General features: G+C 38.3%; 1 protein-coding gene across 1 annotated transcript; it reads left to right on the top strand.

The window, feature by feature from the left end:
• Window positions 1-3,430: 3,430 nt before the first annotated feature.
• zgc:73226 (uncharacterized protein LOC402792 homolog) lies at window positions 3,431-15,287 on the top strand. The gene is made up of 6 exons (XM_047372032.1): window positions 3,431-3,642; window positions 9,146-9,296; window positions 9,420-9,501; window positions 9,794-9,867; window positions 10,466-10,612; window positions 14,548-15,287. The coding sequence occupies exons 1-6, from the start codon at window positions 3,600-3,602 to the stop codon at window positions 14,585-14,587; spliced, it is 537 nt and encodes a 178-aa protein (XP_047227988.1). The 5' UTR covers window positions 3,431-3,599; the 3' UTR covers window positions 14,588-15,287.
• Window positions 15,288-23,297: the final 8,010 nt, after the last annotated feature.

Below are 23,297 nucleotides of genomic sequence, written 5' to 3'. Positions count from 1 at the left end.
TGCAAAAGAGATTGGACATAAATTCCTCCACAGTGATGTCAAAGACTCATTGTCAGTTATCACAAAGGCCTGATGGCAAGGGTGGCAGATTTAGTAGGCCATTACCTTTTCACTTAGAGCCAGGTTGGTTTGGATGACTTTTTTCAGACAAAGGAAATCATCATGTGAAAACTGCTTTTTGTATTTAATCATGTTATTTTCGTCTGTCATTAAACTGAGTTTGATGGTCGGAAACATTTAAGTATAACAAAACATGGGGAAGGGAGAAAAATCCGTTTTCACTGTACTGTAGGAAACTATGCTTGTTGCATTGTTAGAAATGCTGAACTTTAAAATGTTTTGGATTATCTTTAGAAATACCTACATATGAAAAAATAGAAACATGTAAAAGGAAAGGTCATGTCATCCATGTATAGCGCCACCTGGTTGACAAATAAAAATGGTAACTTACTAAATACAAATACTTCTACCTCAGTCATACTAACCAATCAAAACACTACTACTACTGAATACATACTGAAGCCCTATTCACAAACCATGCAACTTGGGGTTAAGTGCGCTCACACCTGTTTCTAATCATCTGATTAGGCTGCAGTGGATTTAAGGCACTGCTAGCTGGCCATTCCTAACCTGATAACTGGCCTATGTACAGTCAAGCTTCCTTTGTGAAACCTGCTCTAGGGTCTTTGAGATGCTTAACTCTTTGCTTCTTAGGTGAATTCCTGAATACACTTACCTTCTGAGATGTCACATCTACCGAGCCACTTCATCCTTCATGTAAGACTTATCTGGATCCTCACCTGCTTCCATAGCCATCTTTTTTCAGTTCCTACTTGTTCACTTAAACATCTGCCTGCTCTCTCATCTCTTGAACCTGGAAGAAACCTCCCAGAGCAAACACAAGCCCTTTCCTAGTGCCACACTACCCAAACCATCAGGACTCTTTACTTGCAACTCTAAACTCCTGCTAAATGGTAAGAATCATCTGCTTACCATCCATCGAGCCAAAAAAAGCTGTTCTTGATCTATGGATTGTACTTGAAATCTGTGAAATCTGTAAAATAAAACCACTTAGCTATTTCTAAACTGTTTTCTCACTACTTTATTGATTGTAGGTCTGATAAAGAAGTTCAAACATGACAGGAGTCTTGCCATAACCCCAAGGGAGAACAGCAGAAGACATAAAATAATAATTGAGAAGTACTCAAACCATTATGGAATCAAGATCCCAGTGTGTCAGCACTGATGGGTTAGCCACCAACTGGCTATGCAACCCAATAGGTGCAATGTAGATTGTGACACCTTTCCTTTTAAACTTACAACATTTTTTCTCATCTTTTACTGGATTTATAAAGGTTTGGCTAAGATGGAACACCACCCAGAAAATGTCACAATTTGTCTCATCAGTGTAAGTTATTGTGCGTCCTGCACTAGCCGTCTTATCTTTTGTCATCATTCGTACTGTCTTCCACCTCACTAGTGTTGGCAAAAGCATCAGCTGCTATAAAAGACCTCCAGCATTTTTCTATTTATCTACTATAAGTTGCTTCACTTCATTGCATTCTGTTCTGATGTGTGGCCCCACACTCCAGCCTCCAACTTTCTTCCAGCTGGCCCAGTAAAGACATCAATGGCCAGTTTCTCAATGCACATCAGTTTCGAACTGCCTTAGCACACCAGAACCTGTTGACATGTTACGGTGATTCAGTAATTTCAAATGTCAAATGCATTAGACAGTAATTTGCATTGCATTTATGTAATCTACTCTAAAGACTAATTGTGATTTGTTGCATTTACATCATGTTTTGCCATAATCTATGTGTGCAGAAGACCTGATGGATAAGTTCCATTCAGCATGTATTGCATCGGTATGGCTGAGCAGTGAAACTGAGCAGTTTCAGGTTTAAACTAGCACATTTTCCCCGTCTTTACCTACAAATATTTATATTATAAATCTAACAAAGAGGACTCTAAATGGTTAAACATTGTTACTGTTCCCATTTGGCTTAAAGCCGAAGGGTAAAACATTTATAGTGTCTTGCAAAAGTATGAACAATCCTGGATCTTCTAAACATTTTGTCGTGCTGCAACCTCCAACCTCAGTGGGTCTGTTTGGGATTTTACGTAATAAAATAATAGACCAACACAATGTAGCAGATACTTTTGAAGTGGAAAAAAAGGGTTTCCCTTAGTGTATGTTTTATTTGCCTTTATGTTCTGCTTGTAATAAAAACTTTGCACTGTTAATCAGTGGGGTTATTGTCTATCAATATATTGGTAGTTGAGGAAGTGGAGTTTTTTGTCGACTTGTAATCCATCATTTTTAAGGGAACGTTGAGTTTAATTTTGTTCTTTCCATTTTTATCAAAATAGATAACAAATAAAAGCCTGAATTGTTCATTTGAAATTATATTGTGATCAATATCAAAATTGGTTCATACTGAAAAAAACAATTTTCATCCATATTGCCCAGTTCTATTGGAAATACACATAGAAAAGGCCATCCATCTAAGCTAACAGACTGGGCAAGGAAATGCTAAATCAGCCAGGAGGTCCATGGTAACTCTGGAGGAGCTGCAGAAATTCGCAGCTCAGCTGGGAAAGCCTCTTGACAGAACAACTATTAGCTTTACACTGGCTTTTATGGAAGAGTGGCAAAGGGAAAGTCATTGTTGAAAGAGAGTCAGTTTTAAAGTTGCGTTTAAAGTTTGCCCCGAGTCACATAGGGGACACAACATCCATGTGTGTATTAGAAGTTAAAACTACAAGCGAAACGGTGCACATCATCCCAAACACATCCAGTAAAACATGGTGGCGGCATCACGCTGTAGAAGTGCCTTTCTACAGCAGGGCAGAGTTAGCTGCTCAGAGTTGTTTGTGTTGGGCTGTTATATAAAATCCCACCCAACTTCAAAGGGTATGAATACTTTTGCAATTATTTTAATAAAATAGCTATTTTTGTCAGTTTCAACATTTGAAGTAAATAATACAATAAAATGTTTCAATGATAATTCAAATCATACTACTGTGTTGGTTCTTAATTTAAAACTAGCCCATCCTCCTGTGTTGCTGAGGGTAGGTTCAAATCAAAATCTATTCTAATACATACAAAATTTACTCTTTGTTAATTCAAGCAAGCCAAAGATAATATCTTTTAGTTTCTCATAACATTTCATTCGTAATGTTTTGTGTAGCTTTAAAAAAATCTAAAAGCTGTAATCATCTAATTTAATCTGAATAATTTCTCCCAAATGATGAGGGATCAACGGATGAATGTCAAGACAGCGCCATAAACCCTAAAGTCAGTGAGTTGTTTTTTTTTACCAGCTGAGATTACAGGCTGTTTTATTTACCTCTGTCCTTGTGACACGTGGAAAAAACGGATGGAGGCGGGGGAAGCACGGGAGACAGTCCGGGCGGGGAGGGGAGGGGAGCGGATTAGCGCAGTGTTAGTGCCCGGTGTCCACAACGTAGGTCCAAACACAAGAGTGACTGAAGGAGACTTTCAGAGGACAGACATCCTTTTCACCTGTTTACCCTCTCCGGTCGGCGTCTCAGCATCTCTCTGAACTCTTTTTTCCAACCTCTACCCTGCAAGAATGTCTCAGTCCGACACGGAGACACCAGAAGACGGGCTTTACGGTAAGTGATGCTGAGGTGTGAACCAGGCCGTGCTCCTACTCTTGTATCATAACAGATACACGTTTGTCTTTCACAGCGTTGAGGCTGATCGTTGTTGTTCCAAAAATAAACTGTTTCTGTGTGGAAACAAGGCTTTGTTTTTGTTTTTTGTCTTACTGTTATTTCCCAGAAAATAAATAAATAGAATGCATTTATATGTAGGTCCGATCAAAACTAATTTATCTGTGATTATTCTAAGACATTTGGCATTAGACAGTCAAAACAAGGCACTGCCACATTTACTGTTGTCATTGTTGTTGCCACTGCCTCGGTTATTGTGTAAACGGATTCCCTGACTCACCTTTTTGCATCTCTGTAAACCAATTAGGCTGTGGAGATTTTCTGACACTTATAGCTCCTCTGTGCAGGCTGCACTGCTTGGCACAGAGGATGCTGGGTAAAACAAATGGATCAGTGGAAGGAGTGGCAAAACAGTAAGGACATGTTTTGGAAAATAGACCTGAGGGTTTGTTACAGTGTTTGTTATAACACTCTAAATTACAAGGACACCAACAGCCCCATTGCTCTTTCTTTGCTCTTGGAGACGCTTTACCTTGCAAGATGCATACTAGCACACTAATAAATAAAAATATAAAGTATTGTGATGCTGACACTGAAAAGCTTATTTACACTGTGTGATATAGCCTAACTAGATATTTGCTGTGCATGCGTACTTTTACTTAAAAGTCAAAAATTTGAATTCATCAGTTTGTTTTAAGAAGCCTTTACCATCAGACTTAAGTGTAGGTAATAGATTGCATAACACTGTTAGCTCTCTGAAAAGCTCTATTTGAAATACAATATCATTTCTGAACAAGATGTTCCCTTTTGTGGGTAAATTTAAGTATTTTAATTTCTTTAATTGGACAGATTTGATGGCCAAGTCGAACCAAACGGTGAGTAAAGTAAAAAAAAAAAGAAAAAAACACACAAAAAGATGCATCAATCAGACTTTTTCTGGTCAATATCAATTTCCGATTTTCTTTCAATTCTGACCTACCGATTCTTATTTGTCTTCCTCGATGAAAGTAGTAGTTCTGAATTTAACAGAAAATTAAGAAATGGCAAAATTATCCCCTTTAATATATGATTTACCAGATTTTTCTTAAACACAAAAACAGAAAAAGAAATTCACCACAGTACATGTAGTTGGTTGATATATTTAAACACTGAAAAATGTGGACTGTCATCGTTTATGAAGCACCAGTTGATTCTGTCATAAAACATTGCTAGAACTATTTGATGCCATTTCCAAATTCTAGTATCTTGTTTAATCAGTCAGAATTTTAAAAGTATGGCTATCGTTATGCTAATATGAACATTGTTTGCTGTGGATGCTACTACTGAGTGAATAATATTCAAATGTAAATACTTTGAGGACCAGTAAGATGTTCATATTAAGACATACAAAACACAAAAGATTTTTCTTTAACGACATGTGCAGGCATGTTTTTGGTTTCTTCAGGCAGCAATAAAGAGTGAGCAATGCTTTCAACATATAACAATAAGGCCAATGGTCTGCAATTAACGTTAATCAGTTTTTACCTTTTAAGCTTTTGACCTTTATCTGTTATGAAATATGCTGGCTTTGGAAATACTGGTAGCTTTTGGAAATATCAGTTATGGTAAGCAACTGCATTCTATAGAAAATATACAAAAACTCAATTGTTTTGGTGATGCCAGCCACACTAACATAAGATCCTAATGGTAGTTTTAAAAGTTATTTATCTATATTTTTGTCTTTGTTTTACAGTGACTCTCCTTCTGCTCCTAATATAAATAACTATTAACTGCCCACAGCAATAAGATTTGAAAAATACATGATTTTATATGTTATGATTTTGTAGTTCTTAAGGAGTAACCAGAATTGGCTTAGATTGCTGTCAACAGATTAAAGCTTCACATAAACCAGAGATGGGGGCGCTGTGCCGGTCCATTGTGGTGAAAAGAGAGCTGAGCCGAAAAGCAAAGCTCTCAATTTACTGGTCGGTCTACGTTCCTACCCTCACCTATGGCCATGAACTTTGGGTCATGACCGAAAGAACGAGATCACGGATACAAGCGGCTGAAATGAGCTTCCTCCATAGGGTGGCCGGGCACTCCCTTAGAGATAGGGTGAGGAGCTCGGCCGTCCGGGAGGGGCTCTGAGTAGAGCCGCTGCTCCTCCACATCGAGAGGAGCCAGTTGAGGTGGCTCGGCCATCTATACCGGATGCCTCCTGGACGCCTTCCTCGGGAGGTGTTCCAGGCACGTCCCACCGGGAGGAGGCCCAGGGGACGGCCCAGGACACGCTGGAGGGACTATATCTCTCGGCTGGCCTGGGAACGCCTTGGGCTCCCCCTGGAGGAACTGGAGGAGGTGTCTGGAGAGAGGGACGTCTGGGCGTCTCTGCTGAGTCTGCTGCCCCCGCGACCCGGTCCTGGATAAGCGGAAGACGACGAACGAACGATAAACCAGAGATCAGAAATTGGCCAAACAATTCTGATTGGTGCATCTCTAAATATTTGAAGAACCCTCTTACTGTATGATTCACCCTGCACTGCAATTTTAATTAGTCAGTTACAAAATTCTAGTAATAAAAAAGATAAATGCAAAGCCTCAGTCTGCTTCTACAAATTCAAATTCTTTGATGAGGCATCATTAAATCATTAACACAGATGGAGTTGAGATGGCATAATTTCAACTGGAGCATTATGCTTCACCTCTCCACCAAGTTTTATTGGATTTGGCTTGGTGGTTTTTTGATAAGAAAATGGTAGCACTCGGGCTTAATGGCATCTTTAATAAATAAGATGTAGCTAATGTGATATAACTGATTTTTACCTTCTTTTTAGTTAAAAGTGTTTCAATATTCATTCATTAAAAAAACTAACTTTTTAAAAAAAACTTAATTGTAAATTCGTAACCTTTAATTTTTTTTTTTTATGGCACACGGAAAGCTCTTTTTGTTTTCTTTTGAAAACCATAGAATTTAGTACGAAGAACTCCTCAGGAAATCAATCATTAATCTGTTGTGCTGCAACTCAGTGAATCTTTCAGCATCCAGCTCTTGTCAATGTTACATAAAGCTGATTTGGCAGCTGCACAGACAACTGTGTATAAGACTGCATAGAAACTGATCCAAAATGGCTACAGATAAGTCAGGCAGAGCAAAGTTATGTCATACCAACCTCTCTGTAAAATAACTAAGCCAATGGCACAGTTCCCTCTGCCCTCCCACCCTCTGACACAGCAAAGCGTCCACATGTGCTTATACCCCCTCAGCTACTGTTTGTTACATGGACTTGTAAACCTGGTTAAGGTGAACATTAGAGAGATCCGAGGAGGAAAATGTATACTTCTGCAGGTAGATTAGGTGAGATATTTTGAAAATGTTGTCCATGTAAGAGAGAGAGAAACGGCATCGCAGGAGAGAAACAAGAAGGAGAACGAGAAAGGGTGAATGGCTAATCTGAAGCAGAAATAAGATCTTATGTAAACCAGCCCACTGTCAGCCTGAGTTAGCTGTGCCCTACTGTTTAGCTGTGGGCCTATGCACACCATACACACCAGCGAGCATGTCTAAATCCTTCCTGCTCTAGTACCCAGTAAGCCTCTGTGTCCATTCATTCATACATTCTGCTGTGGACATTTTGAGAACTCTGACAGAAAGACATGTACAAGATTTCTCTGTTTTTGTCTTTATCTCATTTTATTTGCACAAATCTGTTCAATAAATTTGTTTCACCCAGCGGTAGCCAATTCAGCAAAGTCTTGTAGGTCTTTTAAGGTCACGTCAGGGCATTTGAGACACCTGTGAGTCATCATACGTCAGTGCACAACAGGCACACAAACATTTTACATAGATTACACTGAAACAGATTCCTTTGCCATTTTTAACTTTTGCAGGTTTTGTGACTGACTTTTTCAGATAGCATTCTGCGAAGGGACGTTTCTTACCAACTGTACGTCAGTTCCCTACTAACCTTGGGGATGTTTTGTACTAATTCTGCATACAAGTGATATATGTAGTTTTATGTCATTTGTTAATATGTACCTTGCTGCAAGGAAATCTGATTATTTTACTATAATAAATACTATCTATTTGCAGGAGCATGCCTAGAGTTATGTTAGTTTGATCAAAAGTCATAATTTCTTATGGCTAATAAGAAATAATTGGTCCAAACTGGAATTAGAATCATAATCAGTGAATGTGTAATATGAAACCTTAAACTATCATAAAACTGAATTACATTATAAATTAGCTTTTAGCATTTTTATGATTATTTTTCTTTGTATTTCATCACAAATACTAAATAAACTGATGCACAACAGTTAGGTATATGGTTACAAAATACTTTGCTGCAGGTAGGAAATTAAAGTACAAAGCAAAAAAATCATATGAATATGAAACCGGGCAACAAATTGGTGAAGGGGCCAATTAACCCTGAGTGTTCTAAAAGGACTTTTATAAATTATTTTAATTGTATGTTTTTACTCCTTTTCACATTTGAAATCTTACTTATTTTTACCTATCTACCTACACTCATCAAAAAAACTTTATTAGCACATTTTATTTATATTTTTAAATATATTTGTTAAGGATCACACAATAAATGTTTATGCAAATAGAAAAAAGCTTAATTTCCCAGCCTTTCTTTCAATGACTTAATGCATGTAAAAGAAGACGGAAAAATAGCAGGAATTCTTATTTTCAGTCTCAAAAGTTTTAAAGTTTGCCCTCAAAACTTCTCTCTATATATGCCTGTGTTCCAATTTAATGCCTCTTGCACAAATGTTCTCTCCTCCTGTTTGCATCCTTGTCACACTCAAACTTCTTCCCTGTGAACATGAAACCTGTCCACTTAGATCTGTCCTCTAATTCCCAGTTTATGTTTGCTTTCTCATGGACCAAAGTGGTAACTCTCCCTAGTAACAGTTCCAGCCAATCGATTGAGATCACTGCCTTCTTTGGTGTGTACTTGCTTTAGAACAGTTTTAACCCCGGATGATTGCAAAGTGATAGGATTGCTTTGTACTGTTGACCACTGACAGTTCCACATGTAGTATTCATTTGAAAAGTTGTTTTTTGTTTTTTTTTTATGTTTAATACTTTCATTGTAAAACACATATAGGCACAGTTTTACTAAAAAAGCATAAGTATTTGTTTGTTTTACTTTCTTGCACCAGCCAACAGAGGGCACTATAGGTTGTCTTTAAACCATGACTGATAAAGTTTTGAAGGTGAGCATTACAACATTTGAGACTGAAAATAAGGATTTCTCCTCCTAAACTGAACATCGGAATTTTAAATGAACATTTCCCTCATAGAAAGTTGTATTAAATTCAAACTCCGCAAACAGGATATTTTTATCAGTATTTAGTTGTTTCTACCTTAGGAGAAAAAATATAGCCCATTCAGAGTGTAATGAAATGTCCCAGATGTGATTTTCATTCACTGTGATGATTGTTGTTTCCTATTCAGGTTCCTGGGTTGAGTTGGAAGAGCTGATTGCAGCTGTGAGCCGAAGAGAGAGTCTCACAGGACCTCAGGACAGTATCTCCTCTGCCCTGCAGGGGGAGCTAGAGAGAATCCTCCTTGAGGCACAGCTAGAGTGTGAGAGGAGTAGAGACAGGTGATGATACTGCAGACACTGTAATTTTCCAGTGTTTGCATTTTCATAATTTTGGCAACGTTTAAATTTTACACTGCTATTGGTTCCTTTCTTGGCTTATTACAACAGTCTGTTTGGTTGTAGTCCTCCACAGGTGACAACGCCACAGTCCACTGGATCTCCAAGACCCACCAGTGAGCAAGACAGTGACTGTGTCCCAATACAGGTACTCATTTATGAACCTGTGGCTCCATGACGCCTCCATGACAGAGCTGTTTGACAAACATAAAGAGCAACCCGTGTTCAAGAATTCCAAGACTATAACAGGATACAAACATCTTTAAAAAATCCGAATAATTTAAAAGATGTATTAATTTAGCATTTTATTTGTTTGAAACATTCTATGATTGTTAGTCTTGTCTAATCCTGTTTTATATAATATCTTCAAAAATATCCTTTATGTGTATTTCATTCTTTATTATAACTGACTGTGGTTTGATTCCCTTTGGATCATGCAGGAGGAAGCTGAGCGACGGGTGGACACAGACTGGGTGTGGGATTGGTCCAGTAGACCTGAAAATATGCCACCAAAGTAAGATTTATCTCTGGTTGCTAAAGTAACAGAAACCTCAGGCAAATACTTTGGCTTCAAAGATTTTTACCAAAGCATATTCATTAACAAATGGAAACACACAAAAAAAGTGTTTTTTGTAAAGATTTGAGGTTAAACAACAGTTTTAATATCTGACAGTGATGTGACTCTCTGAAAAATTATTCCTTCATGATAAAAATAAGATACAAGAAAGTATAAATATTTTATGATGTTTTGTCTGTAGTTGATAATGCAGGTCTATTCCACTCACATATCTCAACAAGCAATTTAAAATTCAGTTTGTTTGGTGTTTGTTTGGGTTAACTTCAACAGCAAACATGTTTTTGTCTTTATCTATGAATTATACCTTTGAGGAACTTGGATCCCCTTCATTTTTATTTACTGTGCCACACTTGACATTAAATCTCCACTATAATAAACTTGTTTGATGGGTAGCAGTTCTGACTGCTTTCAGATTGCCTGTATTGCTCCTCTTCGCAGTCCTCTCTAGTGCTCTCATTATCTCTATTTTTTTTCCATTTTTGGGTCCTTCATCCTTTCATCTTTTATCTCTGACTCCTCACTCCTCTCTCTGCAGAGAGTTTGTGTTTCAGCACCCGAAACAGCCAAGCTCGCTCAGTGTTAGGAAGACAGAGGTGATGAAAAGAGGAATCTTCTCCTCCGACGTTCTCCTCATTCTTGTTCCCTCCCTGCTGGCTTCACATCTGCTCACACTTGGAGTCGGGTGAGGCATATTATCAAGAACTCACCTTCTGTCAGTTTATGTTTTGAGGTGTGAAAGACTTATATATGAGACTGACAAATTAATAAAAGTCTAAATGATCTTGTAATCCCTTCATTTTCTGTTGGATTTAAAACCTCTTGTATCTCCATAGGTGTTTGTTATATTTAACTGTTGAATTAAAATGGAATGAATGAACACAAATAAGTGGCGACGAAGAAAATCAGAATCAGACTAAATCTTTATCAGTAGGTCAGACCTCAGAGAAAACCACATGTTACTAACAGCCACTAATAGCTTGATTACTTGTAGCTGACATCAGTATAAACAACCTCAGTTCAGAGAAACATGATGTCACTGAAGAGTTGAGCTAATACACAATCAGAGTGGATACATTTCCAAAGCTGCTTTTTGTCATCTTCAAATGCCTCTAGTCAAAACAAAGCATTTCGTGGTGTCTCAAGCAAATATGGTCATGTTGTTTTTAACCCTTCATTAATTTTCTATCAAATAGTTACTCTAGTTCAGTCTGTGTTAAAAATGCTTTGGGTCAGTTTATTGTTGGGGTATCAACCCCAAAATGTAACTGTAACACATGTCCTAATTGCTTTTATTTAAAACAAAGAAGTAACTAATCTTTCTATTGCTACTAAAAATATGAGATATTGATTATTACAGCCATAATTATGCCATATATGTATTGATATCTTGATTTTGGTTTACCTCAGCATATTTATGGAAAAATATAAACTTACTTTGGTAGCTGTTTTTTAGTACTTGTGGAGGTATAAGGAGCTCATATAAGTTAATTAACTAGTCAAGCAGTTTGATCCACTAACCAGTTGGCTAACAAACAGACGTCATTTTAAAACAATGTTAACCTGATGGGTGGCGCTTCCTTCCACACCATGACCATCCAATAAATATTTACAATGACAGGAATTTGTTTTTCTTGTTACAGAAGTAAAACTGTGGCAGCCCTCTTTCAGCCAGCTGACTAGCAGTGTGCAGCAAGAGGTTGGGAAGGAGCAGCCCTGCCTTACTCTGTGCTTTATACTGCTAGAAAAACATCCAGTCACTCTAGCAATTTAAACTGGAGGAACAGTACTAAAGATCATTTTAGAGGTTTTTAAAACCTTGGTATGCCTTAATTGGAGTACTTTTCTCTTGTTCTCGGTGGAAAACACAGGCGTTTTCTCTCCCTCCCTCCCTGCTGATCCCTGCTTCTGCATTTTGTCTGTATTTTTCTCAGAGCCTCGCTTTGCATATCCTCCAAACTTTTAAATTATAGATTTGGTCAGCTGGACTCTCGTAATTGATTAAATGTTTTTTTCCTACGGGAAGACAGGGTAAAGGAGATCCTCTTGTCCAGACGGGACGTTCTTCTCTGGATACACAATGGATTCTTGGCAGCAGTGGAAGATTGTGTGCCTGACTACGATGTCGGTCAAGGACATAGAACGTGTACATATTTGGACTTTTGATAACAGGATTTCTGCTTTTTGGAGTTGGTGGTTACCTGGCTTATCGAGTGATTTGCAAAACGTGGGCAGCTGTTCAAAGTATTCCAAAGCTTCCTGCGATGTTGGATGGAGTCTGTAGAGCGATCAACACTCAGACTGGAATGTTAAGAGAACAGAATCGCAAGCTGGACACGATTCTTGAACAGAATCGCAGCCTGGCAGTGGTTGGACTCAGAGGTTAAAGGATGTAATCTTGGAGAAGTTATACGCTCCAAATTTGGCTATTTGGATTCGCAATTGAGACATACCAGTAAAACTCTTAAGCTAGTTGGAAATTCACAACTGCCTGAACCACAACATTTATTGTTTTTCTAAATCTGGCGCCCCAATGTGGCCTTGGCAACTTCTGCTAACTGGCTATCGACAAAATATCTCCTGGATGTTATATAAACACGATGTTCTTCCCCAGCACTCCCCTACCAGCTGTGTGCTGATAGGACTATGGGGCCGATTGATAAAACTTTCACCTCTCTTCTCAAGGACAATGGTGCTTCTATCAGTGTTGACAGTCTAATTCTTGCAAACACACTCAGACTTATATATATTCGCACCCTCAAGATTCCACCGTACCCTTGCTAAATCTTTACTTATGCGTGTGTTGCTTACCCCTGCTGAGGTTTTTTGTACTATTTCAGACTCTATTCTGCTAAGAATAGTCTGAAATATGATTTTTTTTTCCTCCTATCTTACTTTACCTAACTGTGTGATTTCATTACTTTTCATAGATTTTCAGATTTCTCAGAAGGATTACCAGCAAAAGCCAATCATTATTAGTATTTTATTACTTTTTCATTGATTTTTAGTTTTATCAGAAGGATTACCAGTGAAAACCAAATATTATTAGTAATTTGGACTTTAGCTGCTCTTACACCAATGACCCAGCTTTCTTAATTAGACTACAATGGACTGTTATTACTTAGTTAAACTTCAGTACCAGTCAGTCAGTCAGTCATTTTCTACCGCTTATTCCATAGTGGGTTGCGGGGGGAGCTGGTGCCTATCTCCAGCAGTCTATGGGCGAGAGGCGGGGTACACCCTGGACTTCAGTACCAGTAAAAGCAATATATTATTAGCACCTGAAAATGTGGATTAAAGCTGTTTTGTACCAGTGACTCAGCTTCCCTGGTTAGAATTCAGTGGAATGATGAGACTATCAATATTATCATCTTCTTTTAGCATAAGATGCTTTATTATTAAGAGTAGCTTGGAACCAATTTCTACCAGTAAACTTGGAAGGATTATTAATTATTATTACTCCCAAAGATTATAAGTGTCATTTGATTTGTTTTTCTCTGTCTGTATCTGTTTATTTTCTTTGTGATTGTATTGTAATTGTTCTTCCTCATGTACAGCGCTTTGAATGTCTTGTTACTGAAAAGCGCTATATAAATAAACTTACCTTACCGTACCTTACATGGCTCATGCATAAAACCAACATTGTGTTCAGTGTAAATAACTACACCTTATGAGAACAACTGTCTAAAGCAGTAGAGTATAATGAAGGCTTTTCATATAATATCGTCATCATGTGTTTTATATAGGAGTTGCTTTAGGATGTCAGAAATCTGCTTTAGAACTGGCAATAATCTAATTAACAAGCCCACTGACAAAGATATTTTAGGTCTTTCCCTTCTGCCAAACATCTGAGTGAAATGAATGGGTTGATTAGCATGCTTCTGCAGCACTTAGTGGCTGGCAAAGGAGGTAATGCAATCCTGATAGCTCCAGTGAAACCCAAATCAAAAAATCTGTAATATCTCTTTGAAGCATTTAGTGTAACAAACTGGTAGAGCCATTAATTTAACATATTCTTCTTTTTTTTTTTTTTACATATTTAAGGGTAGTAAACACACACACAACCTCTTGGAAGTTTATTTAAAACTTTTCTTTAACATTTGTTTCAGAAGAGATGGACAAATATTTAATTTCTAGAACTGAACAATGCAGACATGAAGGCATTTCAGAAAATGTCAGTAGTTAATTTACAATGCAGCATCTCTGGATGTTTTTCCATCATATTTTCTATGCAAAGAAAGGCGATCTTGTGGTGGTCTTTTTACAATTTTGAATGTCCCTAAAACAGTTTATCCATTCCTGTTTTATGCATGTTGCTTTTTTGGCAAATTTAGCAAAATTTCTCACAAATATTACTGGGTGGAGAATAGATAAGAGGTACATTCAAACTTGGACGTGACTGCGCTAACCAGAGATACAATAAAACATCTAAATGTTAAAAGCATTTCAACTGTCCACTTGGTACAAGAGCACTCCTGGCTAAATTTGGTGGAACATTTTCTTGTTTCCATTTCCAATATATTACGCAAAGGTTCCCACTTTTAGTATAAACCCCAAAACTTCGAGAATATGTATAGTTTAGATGAATCATTAAAACCTTTTTTTTTTTTCTATTTTCAGCATCTACATCGGAAAACGACTGGCCGCTTCATCAGCTTAGCCCACTGTGACTTTGGCTGTAAGCTCATATTCCTGTTCAGTTACACTCTGGTCAATAAGGTCACAGTCCGCCCTCTCTCCCGCAGTAATTTGCCTCATTCTTTCATCACGGGGCAAACATAAGACCTGCCTCTATGTACCTCTGTCTATCCAGCAGCACTCTCTCTTTTCTATCAGCATTTCTTTTTGTCTATATGTACATGTGGTAGGGCCCAAGGAGCAGAAGGATGATGACCAATTAGTCAGACTGCGGCCACTATTACTCTTCAGCAGAGTAACACTAATCTCAGCCAGGTAGAGCATAATCAGAGGAAAGGGATCACCAAGATGCAAGAGGAAAGAGCAGGGGAACAATGCATCCTTTTGATAAGGGGAGATTAAAATGGTTTGATGGGAACAGTGTTTTGAGGAAATGAGGTAGATCATTTGTGCTAGCAATTCTCCCAATTTTTGATAAAGCAAGATGTCTGTCATTTGTCAAAAGTAATGCCCCGTTGTATGCCTGAGTGGCTTGAAAGGGGTTCCTGTTTTTTTTTTTTTTGTTCACCCTAGTCTTGAATCTAATGTAGAGACTTTTAGTTGGCTAAGCAAATGTAGAAATGGTTCTGATAGTGCTTTTTGTTCCAGAAAGCAATTAAATATATTTGACCTCTGACAAAGAAAGTCATGACCCCATTAAACTTTACTCCTTCAAACATTAATGCAGCTCTGGTCTCTTTTTTGTCTTTCCTCAACATGGCAGCATTTGGTGCACAAATGTTCATCTCATTTAACAATTGCAGAGAAAGCAAAGCTTTTTTAGCCAGCAAAGCACAAAGATTTGCTGAAGTAAGCCTTGGCCGTGGTACAACAAGTATTTTTAGTTTCCAGCTTTGGGTGTCTGGAGATTTTTTGCATGCAGCCCTGGACAAGGGGCTTTAAGAGGAATTAAATATTTTTACATGCTGTTAGCAACCTTTAAATGAACCACAGCATCTGTTGCAACTTTATACCAGTTTCCATGTCAGGTAAATCATGTCAAATGATGTAGATTTAATTCTGATAAATGCCTTCATTGTGTGTGTTTCCCAGGTGTTGTTTTTGTCTGCTCTCCAACCCCAAGGACTCTTAGTCTTGTCTAAGTATAGTAAAAATGCTATGACATCATACCAGCATGGCTCACTCCATCTGCATTTGTCATTCTTTACCACACATACATCCTCCTTTTTTTTTATAACAAACTGCTGCTTTAACCCATCGCATATTTGATATTTTATTGCTTTTCCATAAAACGGAAACCTGATCCTTCTGAACAACCTAATGAGAATATTTGGATTAGGAAGCACACAGAGGTTTTTACTCGTGCCATCTTGGGTGCATACGTGCTCATTTGTTGTCCTGATTGGCCAGCCCAATGAGTTTATCAGCCATTAGCTAAGCTTTTGATGTGAGGGCTCCCGTCGAGCTTGTCCCGTCGAGCTTGTTAGGCTACTTGTAGACACACCAAGCTGACGATGCAGCAATAAGAACAAACAAAAACAACCACAGAGCACCTGGTTTCCATTCAGATAACCACATGGAACTTACCAAAGCAATGCAACAACATTCTGTGGCAAGTTACCAGATTTGTTAGATTGTTTTCTTTATCAGACTTACATGCTTCACATCACCAAACAAATTTCAATTTCAGGCAAAAAAAAAAAACATAAGTAAATGTAAAACGCTGTTTCAAATGATGGTTTCCTTTATTAAAGATGAAAGTCACCCAAACCAACTTGGTCGTGCTTATGCTCCATGCCATCAAGCTTTTAAGATAACTTGCATGAAGCCTATTGGATCTCCTTGTTGCATTTTTACTTGCGGAATTGCTCTAACCCAGCCATACTGGAAGCCCTTTGACCATGAACAGCTTGTTTAAGCTCATGCCATAGAATCTCAATTGAATTTAAGTCCACACTTTTACTAGGTCACTCAGATTCCTTCAATTTGTTTTTATTTGTTTGTTTATTGGATTTCTCATTCAGAGGAGGACTGGATTTTGTGCTTTGGATCATCGTCATGTTCTGTTAGTTTTGTCCCAGATTTAATGGGATGCACACCTTTTCATATGTTTCACTGTCCTCATCAGTCAAGAGAATATTTTCCCAAAAATCTCTGGGATTATCATGATGTTTTTTGGTAAATGTGAAAAGGACCTCTGTGTTCTTTGTGGTCAGTTGTGGTTTTGGCCTTAAAACTCTCTTATCGATGGCATTTTTGTCCAGTCTCTCTCTTATTATTGAATCATGAATATCACCCTTAAAGTTGACCAAAACTAGTGAGGCCAGACATGCTTTGATATTGTTCTTGATTCTTTTGTAACTGAATAAGTCGCTGATGCATTCTAATTGAATGTTCACCACTGTCCAGGTTTTCTCCATTTGACTATAAAAGCTGTCACCGTGGTTTGCAGGACCTCAAAAGATGTAGAAATGGCTTTGTAAACCTTTCCAGACTTGACAGAATCCAGTGACTCTTTCTCATATATTCTTGAATGGATTAAAATCGGGACATGATGTATTGCTTTTTGAGGTCTTTTAATCTACTGTCTGTTATCAGACAGATTATATTTAAGTGATTTCTTGATCTACAGGCTGCAGGGTGTGGCCAGTGACTGTGGAGGTCATTGCAGTACAGTGAACTTATGCTCATGAAATCAGTTTGAGATTATTTGACAATAATCTCTGAGGAATGTTTCCAACACTATTTGAAATCCATGGCACGGAGGATAAATGCAGCTAACAATGATGGGACCATCCTGTTATGTGTGGTACGAGTTTTTATCAGGAACAGCTCCAGGCATTTCCTAATACATTACCGGTCAAAGTTTTTGATACACTTTCTCATTTAATGCGCCTCTTTATTTTCATGACTATTTACATTGTAGACTCTCACCAAAGGCAACAAAACTGAACGAACACACATGGAATTATGTAGCCACCCCCATGCTTCACTCTGGGCATGCAACAGTCTCAGTGGTACGCTTCTTTGGAGCTTCTCCACACCGTAACTCTCCCAGATGTGGGGAAAACAGTAAAGGTGGACTCATCAGAGAACAATACATGTTTCACATTGTCCACAGCCCAAGATTTGCACTCCTTGCTCCATTGAAACCGACGTTTGGCATTGGCATGAGTGACCAAAAGTTTGGCTATAGCAGCCCGGCCATGTATATTGACCCTATGGAGCTCCCGACGTACAGTTCTGGTGGAAACAGAGTTGAGGTGCACATTTAATTCTGCCGTGATTTGGGCAGCCGTGGTTTTATGTTTTTTGGATACAATCCGGGTTAGCACCCGAACATCCCTTTCAGACAGCTTCCTCTTGCGTCCACAGTTAATCCTGTTGGATGTGGTCCTTCCTTCTTGTATGCTGACATTACCCTGGATACTGTGGCTCTTGATACATCACAAAGACTTGCTGTCTTGGTCACAGATGCGCCAGCAAGACGTGCACCAATAATTTGTCCTCTTTTGAACTCTGGTATGTCGCCCATAATGTTGTGTGCATTTCAATATTTTGAGCAAAACTGTGCTCTTACCCTGCTAATTGAACTTTCACACTCTGCTCTTACTGGTGCAATGTGCAGTCAATGAAGACTGGCTACCAGGCTGGTCCAATTTAGCCATGAAACCTCCCACACTAAAATGACAGGTGTTTCAGTGTCATTGTCCAACCCCTGTATCTTTAGCCGTAAATTAAAAATGCTATGAATGTTTTAGGTGACTCATCAAAACATTATAGTAGTTTTCTTAACGCTGTGTTGGAGAAACATATTAAGGCTCTCCTGCAGAAACTAAGATTGGAACAAAACATCTGTTGCTGTTGAGAAGAACAAATATTGAGCATTTGGAATGTTGTTCAGTGCATAGGCTAATAATGACGCAATCACAATACTGACGCTGACCACATAACACTGATGAAATGTAGTGCACAATTTACAAACCTTAAAAGTTGAAGAGTTTTTAAGCATATACATGGCACTGACTTTATTGACTTGATTGTAGCATTGGATTGGCACTCGGTATTAGCATAGTGGTTATGTTGCAGTGCAGTCAATTTCAATTAATCATGCCATTTGGTTAAAAAAACCTAATTGTTTTTATCCAAGAAAGCCCAGCCAAATGCATTAAGTCATTAATCTTACAGTAGCCCCTCCTCCAAAACAAGCAAGTGGCAACAGCACATTTGATTGCAATGAGTTGCAAAAAAAAATTCCTTGTTAACATGAAGAAACCTCTGGCAGAACCTGAATCAGCTGTCCACAACAACAGTCTGGGGGTTGGAGAAAATATAGCGGACAAAAAAAAAACAGAAACACTGGGCTAGGAGAGCTTTCTGTTATCAAGAAAAGAGTTAAGAGTTTATGGCAGCAGTAGCTCCTTTAGATGTGTAGGGATTGGGTGGGGACAAATAAATCAGAATGTCCTTAATATTTATATAGGTATAATGAATGTACATCATGCATTTGGTCCCTAATCTGTTCAAATTCCAACCCTAATAAACTGGAACCACTCTGCATAAAGTTTAAAGACTAAGACCAAGTTACTTACATGTTAAAAAGCTGCACGTTTGTCACTTCTGCTTTCACAAGATGTATTAGGACTGCTGTTCAGATCCAAACTCCAAGGGTGGTCAACACATGGAGATTAGTCTCAGTCACTGGAAACAGAAACACATTGCAAAAACAGATTACTGTTACTGACAGTGCTAGCCAACAGTGCTGCCTCTGTGTTTATGCACCTATCTCATGTGTGCAAATTTTCCTAAACATCCAATCTAAAGTGATTAAGACATGGAGACAACTTAACAAAGAGAAGCATACTAACTGTAGCTCAAGCACTCAGCGTAGTAAAATCTGTTTCTTTTTTATGTCTGTTGCAGAGTTCAGCAACCACCTCTATCCTTATACATTGATAACAAAACTGAAAATCATAAAAAGCAATTAGAGAGAGCAGGCTTCTACAAAGAGTAATGCTTCATTTCACAAATTTAAACAAGGTGATATGAAACTCAACCAATATCAAACTGATATTTATCTCTTTCCCTACACTCAATTTGCAAAATCCAGCCTTGTGAAAGTATAATATTGCTAACACATAAATAAACTGCAAATACTGGTAATATATTTTAACATAAAAGAGCTCCCTGCTTTCATACCTCTTGAACCGTTTATCCTTAGCTAAAGACAAACAGGCAGCCACAGGTGGAACAGACCAGTGTAAATAATACTGTTGTTAAAGTTATGTCCCCTGTTGCTGTGATCTTTTGTGACATCTTCTCCACAGGGGAAGTGTGTAAAAATCTGTCGACCCTTCTGATATCCTTCCTGAAAGAGGGGACAATTACTACAGAAAGCTGCTTTTAACACCATCTGCGAATAGGCTTTGGAAAATATGTGGAAAGAGGTGATAAAAGAAAATTCTAATCCTGTTCTTGAAAGTAGCTGAAGTTCTAACAGGACTTGAAAGAAATCTGTTCATTTCCTTGAATCCACATCTGTCTCTCTGGGAAACACATTATCTTCCCACTTCCATACTGCTAGACAGGAAATCACGAGTTCAGTTTCAAAGAATTTGGATGTAACAAAAGAATTTAGTTGAACTGGCACAGAGTCTGTGCCTTAACATTAAAACATCGTCACTTATGTGATTCGCATTCTCAAGAAACTACTTTACCACATGTGCAGAGGGGCTATTTCCCTTTCCTAAATGACTTTTGTGCAGAATAGGGCATTGTAATTCTGTAGAATAGGCCAACACCCTCCCACTTAAAAAATAGCAATATAACAGTATACATACAGTTCAAACGAAATGTTACATACATGCATAATACATTCATAATTTATACTTGCTGTATAAAAAGACACATCGTCTTTTTTCTCGCAGTTGGGATGATGTTTTCAAGCTTGCAAGCTTCTCCATTTTTCTTCCAAATGTAGCGATGTTAGTACTGGCCAAACACTTCAGTTTTAGTTTCATCAGACCACAGAACATCTCTCCAAAATTAAGATGTTTATTCCTTCATGCATTCACAAACCGTAATCTGGCTTTTGTATGTTACTGTGGGAGTAAAGGCTTCTTCCCTGCTGAGGGTCCTTTTAGCACGATACTGGACAGAACTCATTTCACAGTAGATAATTATACTTTCTAACCAAAGTCAGCCAGCACAGTTTTCTATTAGATATTGTGCCTAATTTCCTTGTTTATACCTTGATCTCACACAAAGAAGCAGTGTGTTTAGGGGGCGCCTTCAGTTAATTCAGATGTTGTGAATTAACCTCTCAGAAGCTTCCTAAAGCCATGACATCATTAGCTGCTTTTTCTCAAATTGTTTAAATGCGTAGTAACCTTAGAGTGAGTAAACTGCTGACTTTGAAGGAGTAATAAAAATAGATCTCTAATTATTCTGGGATTTAGCAAATAGAAATATTTTTAAAAACCGAATTGACCTAAAACAGCAAAAGTTTAATTCAATGTCAGAATGTGAGAAAAAAAGGTAATGTGTTTTAAACGGTGAATGTCAACATCTGGTTTCAACCGTGTAACCAAACCAACAAATTTAAACACAAGCAATAGTGACTATTTGTTTCCATTTTGTATGTCTAGCTAGTTCACAATAATACATAACACACTAATCGATTGATATTAACCTAAATACATACAAAATTACCAAAGCTTTCTGTATTTCCCTGACTATTTCCTAACACATTTGTGTCGATAAATCTGACCTACCACGTTGGTTGTTTTGGATGACTGGAATAAAGTTTTTTGGTTTAAAAAATATTTTAGGACCTTTTTTTTCAAACGTGCTCGTCATCTTGGATCTACTGCATGTAATTATACACTAGGAAGGAACAATAATTGCTTCCACATGTGGTTTTAGGTATACAGCTCTTTTCTCCTCCCAGCAGTCAGTCATGCAGGATGAAGGTGCATGGGCATGAACATGAACCACAATGTGTGTCTGAACAAATGACCCAGTATGTTTCCCTTCCCTCTTCCAGGCCCACTGCACTGTGGACCTTTGAGGCTCAGACAGGGTTGGTCTCAGTGTGCCAGGAGTCTGAAGGACTTATAAAAGCACACGGATTAAGACTCAGTGAAGCATAATGTGCTACTGTCTGTGCTGGTGTAAACAAATTGCTCAGGATTGTGTAGGTGTGTTTTTCCTCACTTCCTAAAAATTGGTTCCACTCATTTTTGCTTTGAAGTAGCCTTTATAAACATTTGGGGAAGATTGAATAGACTGACATGAAATCTGTGTCTAAGAAAGGCTGCTCCCACTCCTTTCCAAAAACGGCTTGGCAGAGACTGCGTCGACCGCTTGCTGTTTCTTCCGTAAAATTTGACATCCACACTCAATTTAACTATGGCTAACCTGTTTCGCGGAGGTGACAAAGGGAACCTGGAGTTCCCTCTTATCTTTTTTTTTTTAGCACTTTCCACTTAGAGTGGTTCTTAATTAAAAAGCTGTTAATATGAATGTTTCTGCAGGTGTAGAAGCAAGGAGGGTGTTATCTTGTATTCTCTTCATCCTTCTTCCTTTCCTCCATTCTTTTCTCCTTCTCTCCCTTTTTCTTTTGTGCCCTAACTCTCTCTCTTTCGTGCTTCTTATTTTTTACCTTTTCATTTCTGTCTCCATGTCCGTAACAATAAACAGTGAAATACCCCTAACTAGCACCACCAAGAAACAGAAAGCTGATGTAAATGAGAATAAACCGACCAACAGTCCTCCCTGGGACTTTCTTGGCGCAATGAACCTTCATTCATATCTGGGTAGACTGTAAACGGAAATGCAAAGAAACGTCTCTTCCACTCCAGCACCAAGGAGAAAACAGCAGTGTACTGTGCTTTTAGGAGCGAAGCAAATGAAAACACAGGAATTCCCCAAAGGAAAGCTTATCTTCAAACACCTGCAAGAGGTATGAGACCAGACCAAAAAGAGCAAGCCAAAAGGCCACAAACCCAAATATTTGGTGATATAACCCTTTTCCACTGGTTCAATTTGGCCCTAATCGATTCCACTCGTTTCATTTCTATTACTGTTTTTCCGTACCGGTTCCTACTTTTTTGGTCCCTGTTCCTGAGCAGGTACGACCGGGGCTGAGTCCGGACTACATGTAACATGAACAGACTGCTGTTCATTGATTGGCCGTGGGACCAGGAGAAATGAGTAGGTTTTCATTGAGGTAGCAGGGAAAAGTAAAAAACAACAACTCAAGAGTAACTACAATAATATTAAGGACCACAATGATCGGGTTAAATAAAATATAATTTTACTATTTACAAATTATAACCCATGCACACATCAGCTTTCTAAATTATATGCTGATGGGTCGCTGTATTTAATAACATCCTAAATCAGCTAATCACACATAAAATCAGCAGTTCAGACGCACATACATTTTCCCCAAAACATACAAAACAATACCACCATTAAAAAGCGTGTTTGGTTCGGAAATTTATTGACGTTTCATAAGCAAACCAGAGTCTGCTGGAGGTGGAAGCAGGCAGAGAGCAGCTGCCCATAATCAGACTGCCAACGTCAGATCAAACGGGAGGAAGATCCGCTGAATCCACGGAGCATGTATATCTAATATACAACCTATATCTAACTTCACCGCGGTCAAAAGTAAAGCGCAAAACTGTACCATCTTCAAGGGATCTTTGGAACTTCATCCGTCCAGAGAG

The sequence above is a fragment of the Girardinichthys multiradiatus genome, chromosome 8 (assembly GCF_021462225.1).
Source record: "Girardinichthys multiradiatus isolate DD_20200921_A chromosome 8, DD_fGirMul_XY1, whole genome shotgun sequence".
In the NCBI taxonomy this organism is placed as follows: Eukaryota; Metazoa; Chordata; class Actinopteri; order Cyprinodontiformes; family Goodeidae; genus Girardinichthys; species Girardinichthys multiradiatus.
The sequence above is the reverse complement of the archived record's forward strand: the minus strand, read 5'-3'. Positions and strand labels throughout refer to the sequence as shown.